This window comes from Colius striatus, chromosome 11 (assembly GCF_028858725.1).
Source record: "Colius striatus isolate bColStr4 chromosome 11, bColStr4.1.hap1, whole genome shotgun sequence".
Classification (NCBI taxonomy): domain Eukaryota; kingdom Metazoa; phylum Chordata; class Aves; order Coliiformes; family Coliidae; genus Colius; species Colius striatus.
In genome coordinates, this window is record NC_084769.1 from 2,841,344 (window position 1) to 2,853,976 (window position 12,633).

At 43.5% G+C, this 12,633-nt stretch overlaps 1 protein-coding gene across 1 annotated transcript in view; it reads right to left on the reverse strand.

Annotated features, from left to right (window-relative positions):
• Window positions 1-7,131: 7,131 nt before the first annotated feature.
• EPC2 (enhancer of polycomb homolog 2) overlaps window positions 7,132-12,633 on the reverse strand; it is a 48,469-nt gene continuing 42,967 nt past the window's right edge. Inside the window, exons 12-14 of the mRNA XM_062004872.1 lie at window positions 11,987-12,146; window positions 9,862-10,195; window positions 7,132-8,422 (exon numbers count right to left, since the gene is read on the reverse strand). Coding sequence (XP_061860856.1) covers window positions 8,350-8,422; window positions 9,862-10,195; window positions 11,987-12,146 — 567 coding nt within the window. The 3' untranslated portion in view covers window positions 7,132-8,349. The remainder of the gene's footprint in view (window positions 8,423-9,861; window positions 10,196-11,986; window positions 12,147-12,633) is intronic.

Below are 12,633 nucleotides of genomic sequence, written 5' to 3' on the forward strand. Positions count from 1 at the left end.
CGCGGCGGGGCGGGCGGGCGCCGGCCGCAGGGAGCGAGCGCTCCGCCGGGCAGGTGCCGCAGACGCCCTGCTGCCGCCGAGAGGGCGGGGCGAGGCGAGGCGGGGCCGGGCCGGGCTGGGCGGGGGCAGCAGCCGCGCTCCCGGGCTGGCCGCGGAGAAGGGAAGGGAGGGAGGGGCGGCGCGGAGGCCGCGGCCCCCCAGCGCCCCTCAGCGCCGCGCGGGGGCTGCCGGGAGCCGTAGTCCGCGCGCCCAACGGCCGTAACGGCCCCCAGCGCTCCCGGGGCCGCCGCAGCCCGCGTTAGCTCTGCGGCCTTGGGACCGTGTAGTCAGTAACTGGGGCTCCCCGTCCCTCAGCCGAGGCCGGGCAGCCATCGGGGAACGCGTTTCCATGTCTAAGTGCTCCCGTGTGGGCGGAGCCTGCAGCTGGGCAATAAGGCAGGACCAAGGAGAGGGGACTGTTGGACAGCAGCTGGCCGCACAGCCGAGGTAAAGCGTGTTTAGCCCTGGGAGGTCATGCCCACGCTTCCTCTCGTCACCCTCGTGAGAGAAAGCAGAAGGAAGAGCATCTCTAGGTGATGCTGTGACCTTGTCACACTTACAGGGAAAAACAGGGGCTGGAGATTTTCCTACAGCTCGGGGGTCTTGGCCCCCTTCCCCTTCACTCTCACGCCAACATTTCCTCACCTGCTAAAAACACCTGCAAGCTACGGCCCTGCCCCAGCCCTGGCGCAAAGCTGGTTAATTTCACGGGATTAAAGTTAGTGGAAGTAGCGGAATGTAGCACATGTGATCTCTTCCGTCATTTTCTCCCTGCAAGATGCTGGAGCACGTGAAAACGAATGCCACAACTACTGATGTTCCTGGAGAGACATGCTCTGGCATTCAGCAACTTCTGAAACCAGTTTCCTCCAAAGAACAGAGCTTTATTAAATTAGCATCACTCATACAATTAAGATGACAATGGTCAGTTGTTCAGCTTCTCCACTGAGATTTCCCTTTCTTCCCAACACGGTGTTTGTCCTCATTACCTGCTGGGGAGGAGGAGGCTAGTTACAAAGGCCCTGATGCCCTTCAGAAAAGCAATTACCTCAGGGGCCGCCAGCAATGTGCAGCATGTGATAAGACACAATTATATAATGGGATTTATTCCCATGGATTACCCATTATCTAGTCCTTTTATTTCTCTTATGTTTCAAGCATTTACCCCCAAGAGCAGATTCGTTAGTCACCAGAAGCAGGGGCTTAGTCATAACAGACAACCCTCTGGATGAATTGGTCTTTATTTTTCTCCATTATTAAGAGCTCATTTTGGAGCAAGAGAGGCAAAACTATGTGTTCCTGCTGAAGTAGGTACAATCTGCAGTCAGTAGGAATGCACTGAAGAGCCATCTTTGTGACAAAACCACTAACGATATTGCATTGTCTATATTTTAGACAATACCATATTATCCCAAAGCTGCTACTTTTACTCTTTGTTGCCAGATTACTGGGTTAAGCAGCCTAGCAGAAACATTAGTTTTTTGGCCAGATTTGAGTGTTCAGAACTTCCTTGAGCTTGGGAGCTGCTTCCAGGCCATTCCAGATGCCTGATCGAAGATATGATTTACAGTTTTTTGGGGAAATTAACTCATTTCTTTCATTTCTGAAACCATGCCTCTTTTTTTCAGGCTATGTACTAACAAGAAACACATAGAGCAAGGGTTCACTTGGGTTTATTGCATACCAGAATGCCAGAGACTTTTCTTGCTACTAGTACCACACAAGTAGAAGAAAACGAACACTGATGTCAACTCCTTTCTTGTTCTTCCAGCCAGCTTTCCAGCTAGACACCAAGTTCACAGTTTAGATCACCCCAGTGGATTAGATATACTTTGACAGGGATTCTTCCTGGAGAAATTCTCAAGCTGAGCCAAGCTCAGCTGGAACAGTTCATTAAAGAGACTGAGATGTCAGAGTTCTCCAGAAGGAATAACAAATGCAATCCTCAAAGACTGGGGAGAGGGGGATGGACGTAAACCACTGAGACTCCATGTCTCTGTAGATGAGCTGCCAACAGAGCCAAAGCCGTGCAGGCTGTAGGAAAACCAGGAAAGGGCCATGGGATGGAGGCTCTGAACAACAGCAGAATGTGGGCCCTGACACAGAGGTGGTCCCATAGAAATAGGGAAATAGATGCCTGGGCATTTCAGAAGTGAAAAAAGTAGTTCCTGTGTACAGAGGAAAAAGAAACAGTGCTTCTTTTCATTGCTTCTGGGCTCCAGGAAGGAGCTCTGGAGTTAGGAAGGACCTTCAGCAGAAAGAGAACAACAAAGGTTGAATTTGTGCTAACAATTGAGTGCAATGAACAGACACTGGAGTGGCCAAGGGAGTAACTTATCAGCAAGGAGAGAGGCTTTAATGTTGATCCCATCGATCCCTGTGTCTCAGCTGTGGCCATGGAGATGAAATTTGATGATCTGCCTGTGTCATCAGTGCTGAGATACGTCTGTGGCTAAAGAGGTGGTGAAGGATTTCTTCCAGGAGGTACCATGGGGTTGGGATCCCCATGACAATAGGTGATTCTAAACATCAAGGATAGTTAATGTCCCACAGACACCAGAAGACACTGTTGGGAGTGCAGCAGGGGAAATCTTTGCAAAGCTAGAACATACAGTGTTTTAACAGGAATAAAAGTAAATAAAAGGAAGGCAAAGGCTGAAGAAATGGCAGCAAAATGAGCTAAAGGGTGATGAGAAGGCAGCTAGGGGGAGCTGGGACACAGAACCAATGTAATCTGCACACCCACGCATCACCAAAGGCAAGGAGATGGATTTATAGTTCAGGAAAGACTGGGCCACCAGATCATTTGTCCCAGGCAAAGGAAAAACATAATAGCAAAATGTACAGGATCTGCATAACTGACACTCCCGGACACCCAAGATGATCATCTCAGAAGCAACATTTCCCTTGGTGATGGGGGGCCAGAGGGGTTCCTTTCTCTCACTGCCACAGGAAGGTCAGATTTGCAACTAGAGCACTGTCAGTCGAAAGACACTCCATCAGAAAATGCCTGGCCTGTACTAGCAGGGAGCTTAAGAGTGGACATGGTTTCTGATTTGCAAAACACTTCAATATATTCTTCCTTTAGGGTATATATAAAATATGCTAAGTACACACATAAATCTGCCTTGATATAAATGATTCATGTTCTGCACAGCCATACATATTGTGTCAACCCACCTCTAGCAAACGGCTTTGCTAAAAGTAATTGATTTTTACCACTTTGTATAAAACAGCAACATGTTCAAGGTGATCATTCAGTACTCAAAAGTATTTTTCCAAGTTCAAATCCTTTCATTTGAGTTACCTGATAAATAACCCAAATTAAAAGGACTGTAACTGGGGAGGGAAGAATTAAAAAAGCATTTTCCTAAGCTGTAAGAAGCTATAAAGCACTCACAAAAATCTCAACCAGCCACACTAAAAAGCTTGAATCCACTGAAAAAGAACATTACACAGCCCCGAAACAAAAAGCTTCCACACCCAATGTCATTATGAGGGAGAACAATTCCATTGTCACCTCTCCACCTCCCCCTCCCCCCACAACCACCTTTATGGACAACGACCCAGAAAGAGTTAAACAGCATTACGGGCAGATGATGCCATCTTCTGGTGTCACTTCCACAGCTGGTGATTTAAAACCAGGATGACTGGTGTAGTCAGATCATCATCAGGAAGATGGGGGACGATGTTATTTTAAGCATCACTTTATCCCCAGGGCAGGTTTCCATGAAATAACATCAACTCGGGAAGTCAGTGAAGCATCAGCAGCGATGGTGGGAAACCATCAATTCACAGCTCGCTGCCACCAGCCAGTCCCAGGGGTGAAGCTGGGCTGTGGGGCTGCTGCAGCTCCCTCCTCCTGCCCCCTTAGCTTCCTTCTGCCATCCTGAGAGAAGTCCAACAGCTGTCAGGCAAGGTACTCATTTCTGATTCCTGACATTCCCAAACAGGCAAGATCTTGCCAGAATAGGACAGGACAGGTATGGTGCTGTGGTCAGTACTCCCATCAGATACAAGGCTTTTAGGACCATATATCTGTTCTGTTACAAAGTGTCTCTTATCTGCTATAGTATAGCCTTAATTAATTGCCTACCTCTTTCATCTGCCCCTTGCTCTCTAATTGATCTTTCTACATTATCCTCCCTGTGTAATTACACTGGTATTAGAGCTAAACCAGTGTGCAACGGATAGAGGCCAGATTGGACTAAACAGATTTTGCCATTGTCCCAGAAACAACTGTAGTTCAGAAAGGAAGCAGTGTAAAAACTCCAGACAATACAATTACATTAGCACGTGCTGGGAAGCACAACCATCCTCACTGTGGATTTGCCATGGCCCTTCCCCAAAACTACCCCTTCTTTTCCCAAGAAGCCTCCTTCCAAGCAGCTGCTGGCAGCAGGCAGCTCAGCAGGGCTCCACACGCCAACACAGCGCCATCTCCACATTGACTGGTCTGCAAGGCTTTGCTGGGAGATTAAACTGACCCAGGACTGCTCTGGCACACAGACAGTAGTTGCCTGTATCTAGTATTTTCCACCTAATTAGCTGGTTAAATCAGAAGACAGACAATTATGTTCCATGTGCCTCTGCTCAAATGTAAACCCTTGGATATTAATGGCTAACCCAGCTTATATTGCCTGGATCTGATGCTACACAGGAAACATTTACCCCTCCTGTTACATTTCTATGTCTTTCCCTTCTTTGTCTTTCCCAAGTAGACTGTGAAGATGTGCTTTAATTTATGAAGATTATCCTTCCAAGTCCAAACATTGCATAACCCAACAGTAGAAGTGAGGGAACACTCACAGTGAAGTGAGATTTGAAACCGTTTCTCTGAAGTCAGATCCGTGAAGCCTGCTGAGGTGACAATCCTGTGAGAGTTTAGTTTGCTGTAGCCTCCAGAGCTTCCTGGGCTGAAGATGTGCATTTCCACCAGGACACTCCTGTTCTGAAGGTCTGAGCAGTTCTTCCCAAAGGGTACTGGACACCAAGAGGAAGGCTGGCTACCTGCAAGCACAATGAGCCACCTCTTGGAAGGCTTCACTGTCTTGAGGATTCTGCCTCAAAGAAATCAGAGTTACTGTAATAAGGAAAAAGGAAACATTTCTGTTACTCTCTACAAAGGAGTTGGAGGTAATAGAGGAACATCTATCAGGGAAGGAAAAGGAGTCTTAAAGTCAGAGCCTCAGGAAAATCAAAAGGCTTATCAATAACTGTATCTGCAGGGGGGGCTACACCCCCCACCTACAGCCTGCTGTAGAGGATTAATGAAAAGGGACAGCTCTGTAAACAGAACAGGATGTTGCTGGGTGTTGTTTGGAAAGGGGAGGAAAAACCCTACAATTAAACACATACCAAAAGTCCAGTCTGTCTACAGGTTAATGGAGAGAAACCCTGTAAGAATCATCTTCTAGTATCTGACACTTAAGGGAAAACTCTGCACATTACACAGTCCAATATGAACTGCTGGAAATAAACTACATTCAAAACCTTACCTGAATATTCCCCACTATATAATAAAGCACAAACCACTATTCTTATTGGAGATATGAATGAGGTTCCAGTGAGGGAACTTGAACTAAGGAACGTCACCCCCTTTACACACACTTTTAAAGTGGTGACAGTAACTCAGTCCTTGTGTTACATGTCACACCCCATTGTCAGGAGAAAGCAGAACTCTCACAACACTCCTGGTCTTAAATGACAGTTTCCATGGACTACAGTACTGTACATTCATCACTCTCCTCTTCTGGCACTTGAGGCACACAATTAATTGCTTGGAATTTTTCAGGTGACTATTACAGTCCTACTTCACAGAAAGTTCTGTCAATACCAATCCTTTAAATGATGCTCACTCAACATACAGCACACTCACCACTGCAGCCTTTGGAGCTTCTAAGGTCCTTTTCTCCACATTTTCCCAGAATCTATTCAAAGTCAGAAACTCCAGCTAAGGAGCTTGTAAATAATTAGATAAGGATTACTACACAGCCATCTTGGAGACATTTTGGGTCCAGTTTACCACGAGAGTGATCTACTTTTGTAGTTAGAAGAGTCTTTTGCTGTCATATGCTAAGTGTACAACTTTCAATCTGCTGAAGAAATGACTTCACAATTTCATTGAACCTCCCAAGAGTTTGGGGGATACGATGGACTAGCAAGGTGGTTTTTATATACCAAGGAGAGTAACTTTTTTTTCCTTTTCAGACTCATTTTTGCAATAACTCTACTTTCAAAAGTAAAAACATCATTCATGCTTCAGCTTCCACAGGTTGTATGTAGCCATTCCCAGACATGAACCCAGTTCTACAGAAAACCTCAAAGATCACATCCATGTAAAGAACAATTTGCCAGAGGTCAGGGTGCAGAGAAGCGATGAACACGTGTGCATTTGAATCCTGCCATCGTGCCTCCCTCACCACAGCAGTGACACTGAGTTCCTTTGCTCTCAACAGATAACCATGTATTATCATCTCTCCTTGATGACTTCATACTGAATCGAAAATAAAACATCAGTTAAGCAAAAAATTGCCAGTTTTAGAGACCCCAGTCTGACAAGCTCCCAGTGTTTTAACTGTCAGAACCTCTAACTTACAGAACATAAGACAAAACGTGTTTAGATACAACTTAAGATTAGGAACAGTGCTTTACATAAAAAGCCAAGAGAAAAAAAAGACTGCATGACATCTAGGCAAATTGTATCTTGACTTTTGAGGGGCTGGACTAGACAACATCCCAAGGTCCCTTCCAACCTCAGCGATTCTATGATTTCTAGGAAGTACAGAAACGTTATCCAAATTAAAGGTGGAGAACCAAACCGCAGGAAATGCCAATGATCTGCCCAAAGTAACACCTGAAGGTTCCTTAGCAGAACAAGAAACTGCCTTATCTGAACGACTCACAGGTCTCAGGCACCAAATAGCAGCCCATCTCTCCCCTCCACATCCTGTCCAAGTGGGAAATGCTCACACAAACTGAAACTCTTTGGATAGCAGTGCACATGCTTTGGTTGAGACCATCAAAAGCCCTCTAACAGCCTCCAAGATTCACCTTTGTGTCACACTGTGAAATAAACACATATGCCACATGTCCATGTTTTGATATGTATTTTTATTTCCCTGCAGTTTTCACTTATCAAGAACAAGTAACAGGGAAAGTTGTCTGAACTAGTGCATAAACAAACATTCTGAAACACCACTACACGTATCTAATTTACAAGAACCGTATAAAAAAAGTCACTAAAACACTACACTACGAAGGTGTCCAACGCTTACAGTCAGACTTTTTCCAACCCGTTACTTGCCTTGTAGCCACAGGAAAACTCTCCAAAATTGAAAAGACAATCTTGCCACAACCCTCCCCTCCCCCCCCACCACCTGGGATGGCTCGATATCTAGACATCCAATAATTAATTATTGCAATGATATATAATGCAATACATACCTGGTAAAATATCCTTTATGTGGTGTGTTACAGTTTTAAAGCCGGTTAAAATACGCAGTCCTCAGATAAAACGTCATCAGTTGAAAATTTTCTCATATCTGCACAATTTTACATGTGCTAGATGCATAATTTTCCTAGTCAGTCTCTCTTTTTTTTTTCCTGTGTAATTATTTTTTATAAACTGGTATTATAAATAGAAATATACATTCAAAATATATGGAAAAGTGAGTTACTACATTAAATTTGCATGTATCGATCCATCCCTTTCCCCTGCACAGTAATAGAAAATACTATTTTGCCTTGAACTTCATATTTGACAGTGAAATGCCACTAAAGTATTTACCAAAAAGTCCATCTAGTCAAATTGTGAAACAAAATGAACCGAGTGAAAACTTTACATTTTCTTTAGAAAAAAATTACAAGAATTTTGTTTTCTAGCTATGAATCTGGAACTTTTTTTGTAGACACAAAGTTGGATTTATTTGTACAAGATACAAAATGTAAACATGGCAAAATAAATAGTTAAAACAAGTGATGCAGGATCCCATTTCATGCTCATGATCCCATTAAAGAATTATTTTTTTTTAATCCATTCAGTTGCAAATTCAAGTGCAAAAGCATGATGATGAATATCTACTATTCAAGTAACAGAAATAATATTGATGATACAAATAAAACTATTTTACAAGGTAGTGATTTTCCCAATTGTACAAAATTTACATTATATATCGACTTCATACACGATATAATGACAGTCCATTTAGGTCCATGTGAGTTCTCTGTGAACCACAGAGTGCTGTGTTTTGCATTCGGTTGGAATAGGAAGGACTACACCACTAGCACAGGCTGACACCTGCTCTGAGGTTATGTCACTTCCATGGCCACTGTTGTCTCTGCTATGCCGTTCAAACCCAGTCGTTCTGGTTCGTGGTTCTCTCTGCAACAAAAGGAGAAGTTAAAGAGTTATGAGCACAACAGGAGCAGCTTCTTAGGCAGTTTTAACACTTTTTTACACATGCAATGCATTTTTACACAGCTGAATCAGGGAGAAATACATACTCTAGAAACACATTACTTACAACTCGTTATTGGCAGCTAAGAACTGCTTTTACTCCACTACTGGTGCAGACCCTTCTACACAATTACTGCACTTAACTATAAATTATCAGCCTAAATTATGGCTAAGAGTAAGAAAAAGTCTCCTGAAATAGCAAAATCAAGATATAGCATAATGACTATCAGTTACTCTGTTAGTGGGCAAAGCATTGTTCTCACCTCACCCTGATGCAGCTTTACCACTAGCACAAGAAATCTTAACAATTTTTCTCATTTATTATCATTCTCTGTACAGAAGCCAAGAACTACTCAGCTCAGGTGATACTTTTCAAGGCATTTCCTGTCATGACTCAAAATACCCTTCTGACTTAAGGGAAACAAGAACTAAATGCATTAAGGACATAAAGTATGCTTTAAGGCATGATTACTCATTTTAAAACACCCTTTTATCAGTCTATGCAGTGACTACATGTGCAACTTTCCATCTCAAAAAGCTCTTTTTAGCCTCTCCAGAAGCATTACAAAATCAGTAAGGCACATTTGCTCATTTTTACATATTAAAATATGGTCTGTATTTATGTATTTTCTAATTAATAAACAAATGTGACTGTTCAAATATCACACAATCCAGCAGAGATCCAAAACAAAATCCAAACATTGTCATTTGCAGAAAGCTCATCCAACTGCAAACCCCTGCCACTCCTCTGAAACGCCCTCCAGGTATCCTCAGATAATAGTGCTGCCCTTCAGTGAGAAGAAACACCTGTCTCTATACATTACTGCAGGTTGGCACGTGTCTGCTTTATATTTTACATAAATATTTAACACACAGATCCACATGTATCTATAGAACAGGTGTGTGCCAGACAGGATCTTACGATATGGGCACACAAAGTTATGAAAGGAACAATGGAGAGCTTGATGGGATCTACCTTACAGTGCTGTGTGAGAAGGGACAAAGGAAAATGGTTACAACGAAGCCACTTTAAATACAATCACAGAATGGTCTGGGTTGGAAGGGACCTTAAAGGTCATCTAGTTCTAAGTCCTCTGCCACAGGCAGGACATCTTCAGCTAGCTCAGCTTGCTCAAAGCCCCGACCCGACAATGGAAGCTTATCAAACTACCAGTGCCTAAAATCACTGCAAAGTATTAACCTGCAATGTGGTTTGTCACAACCAGGCTGAAGATGCCAGCAGTTGGATGTCTGTCAGGTTGAAGCCATACTGAGAAGTCTTTTAAGAGGTGGAAACTCTACTGAATGCCCTCCAGATACATTTATATAGCACAATCAGAACTGCTCCGGCTTGTGACACTTACCTTGCTATACTGCTGATGGCACTGCTAGGAGTTACCTTTGGCACTCTGTCCATACTGGCAGCAACTGTGGCAAGTTTTAAGGCTGTTGGCGATGGTGCTGAAGTCCGTGTATTGATATGCACATTGACTGGAGAAACAACACTGACGTTGTTGAGGTGCACCGCGTTCGTCAGGCAAGAATTGTTCATGGGAAGCGTCTGAGGGCTGCTTGTGCACAAGGCTGGGATTAAGTGGTTTGTGGTGGTGTGGCCAACTGTCCTTACAAGCTGTACAGTTGAAATCCCTGGGCTGGATGATAAAGCCATGTTGGTGGAATACAAAGTTCTAGAGGTTCCTGGTACAAAACAACAGATGTTGGTAATTAATAACGTGCCGTTCTTCAGATTCAAAGCCAAAGATTAAGCTCAAGAGCAATGGTTTCCAAGATTAAAGTATGCCTGCCACTGGAATTGGGCAAAACCATTTTTTAAAGACTGACAACATTTAAGACTTTAGAAATATTTCTAGTTAACAATAGAAATATCATCGAATCACAGAATGGTGGGGTTGGAAGGCACCTTTAGAGACCATCCAGTCCAACCCCCCTGCCAAAGCAGGTCTCACCTAGATCAGGTCACACTGGAATGGGTTTTGAAGACCTCCAGAGAAGGAGGCTCCACACCCTCCCTGGGCAGTGAGAGAAGTTACTGTATGATAAAGAACTTCTGTATTTCTGAACTTTGCACACCTCATTTTAGCTGCCTTTTAAAGGGGCACCATTGCCCATAAAAGCAAACTGAACGGGGAACATGTTAACCATGCAAGCCCAGAGATCCACCGTGAGGCCAAAGTCTGATGCTCTGAATCACCTCCCTACCTCCTAACTTCTTCTGGCAATATGAGGCTCTGGGGACCAGTCCCCTCAAGGCAGTGAAACTAAGGGACTGAGTGAAGTAGAAAACTCCTTTCAGATTTCACTGCAGTGCTCTGTTGGCACTCCCAAGTTGTGAGGAACTTCAGGCTTCACAGGGTATATTCAAACTAGAGATTCCCAAGTTTCACCTCTATCCTAGCTTTTCACTGTTCTGATTTTCATCACAGTGGAACTAGATACATTTTCCCCTAGTTATATTCCTGAATAAAATCTGCTTTCAGCTAACATTTCCTCATTTACAAGTTTTCCTGGCCTAAGTAGGAATAGCTACACCACTGCCACTTAGGGCTTCAGAACAGTAACAGAAGTCTGATTTTATATGCATCATATCTACAGAGGTTCTCCTCCACTGTAAAGCTGTGTATCTATCAGCATGGCACACTAAGATGTGTTTGATCTTACACTCCTCAAAACATTATCTTCTCAGATCTAACCTTAGAGAATTATATAAAGATATCCTTCTTTCCTGGAACTGTTCCAGCATATTGATTTTGTTCAGTTTTGTTTTTTCTCCCTCTATTCATTTCATATTATCATTAACCCAGCCTAGCAGAAGGTCTATAAAACTAATCACATCATTAGCTGTTAAAACAACAAATTACTCTAAAAGCCTTTTATTTGCTACAGCTGTCAAAAGGCAAGTAACATTTCTCTCTTGGCAACGTGGCTACTGCACCAGCATGACTGGCACTGCTGCCTTGTGCTAACGGAGGCTCAGACAGAGGGCTTTGGGGAGGCAGTGACTACAAGTGTCTACACTTTTGCCTGCATTTGGGAAGCAAAATCTGAAACTTACAGTAATAGCAACTGACTTGCCAGAGGTGGTTGGTTAGTATGTTCTTGCCTGAATACAAATAGATGATGACCAAATTGTGTAGAGACTTTTCCACTTCCCTCTCCAAGTACTTGCAGTTTTAAGCAATTGATTTCTCCATTACACATTCACACTGGTTTTAAATGCTGTCACTTACACTTTTGATCGTAACAGATCATTAGAAGATAAAAGTCTACAGCAGAAAACAGAAACAATGCTTTTCCAATGTAAAAGAGCATTTGATGCTTTCAGTAACCTACAAGCCATCGCACAGAAGTGGCTTAAAGACCAATATTTAAAGCTACCACAATTAGGGTCTTTTTTGGTCTAAAAATCAGCAATAAAATCAGCTGACATGCTCAGTTCCCCCTAGACCATGAGTTTTAAGAGATGATCACCTGAAGGCTGGACAACACCATTAATATTGTTGTGGCTGGTGCTCTGTTCCTTCGTTCCCTCACTGCGACCAGGGGCAGGGGCACTGACCACTGCAGATGCAGCAAAGTGGGCACTGGCTGAATCGAGTGTTTTTGACATACAGTCAGAGGTGCTGGAGCCCTGTGGGAATGAAAACAAAAACATACAGGTTTAGAATCATCCAAGTACAAAGTGAAATGGATTGTTACAATGCACAATTACCAGCAAATAAACACACATGTCATCTAAATGTAACATAATGCACTGTAACATTTCACATGTCTGATGACAAGTTGCAAGTTTATGTCCAAAGGAGCACTGAGTAAACCCTTCTCAATTCAGTCACTCAATGGGGTAAATGCAGTTTTCAGCACAACAGATTACTTTCATCATGGAGAAAAGAAGGCTCTAGTGAGACCTTAGAGCAGCCTCCCTAAAGGGGCCTACAGGAAACGTGGGGATGACTCCTTAAAGTCATCTTTAAGCGACAGGATGAAGGGTAATGGCTTTTGAACTGAAAGAGGATAGGTTTAGATAAGACCTTAGGAAGAATTTCTTTTCTGAGGGTGGTGAGGCCCTGGGACAGGCTGCCCAGAGAGGCTCTGGCTGCCTCATCCCTGGAAGGGTT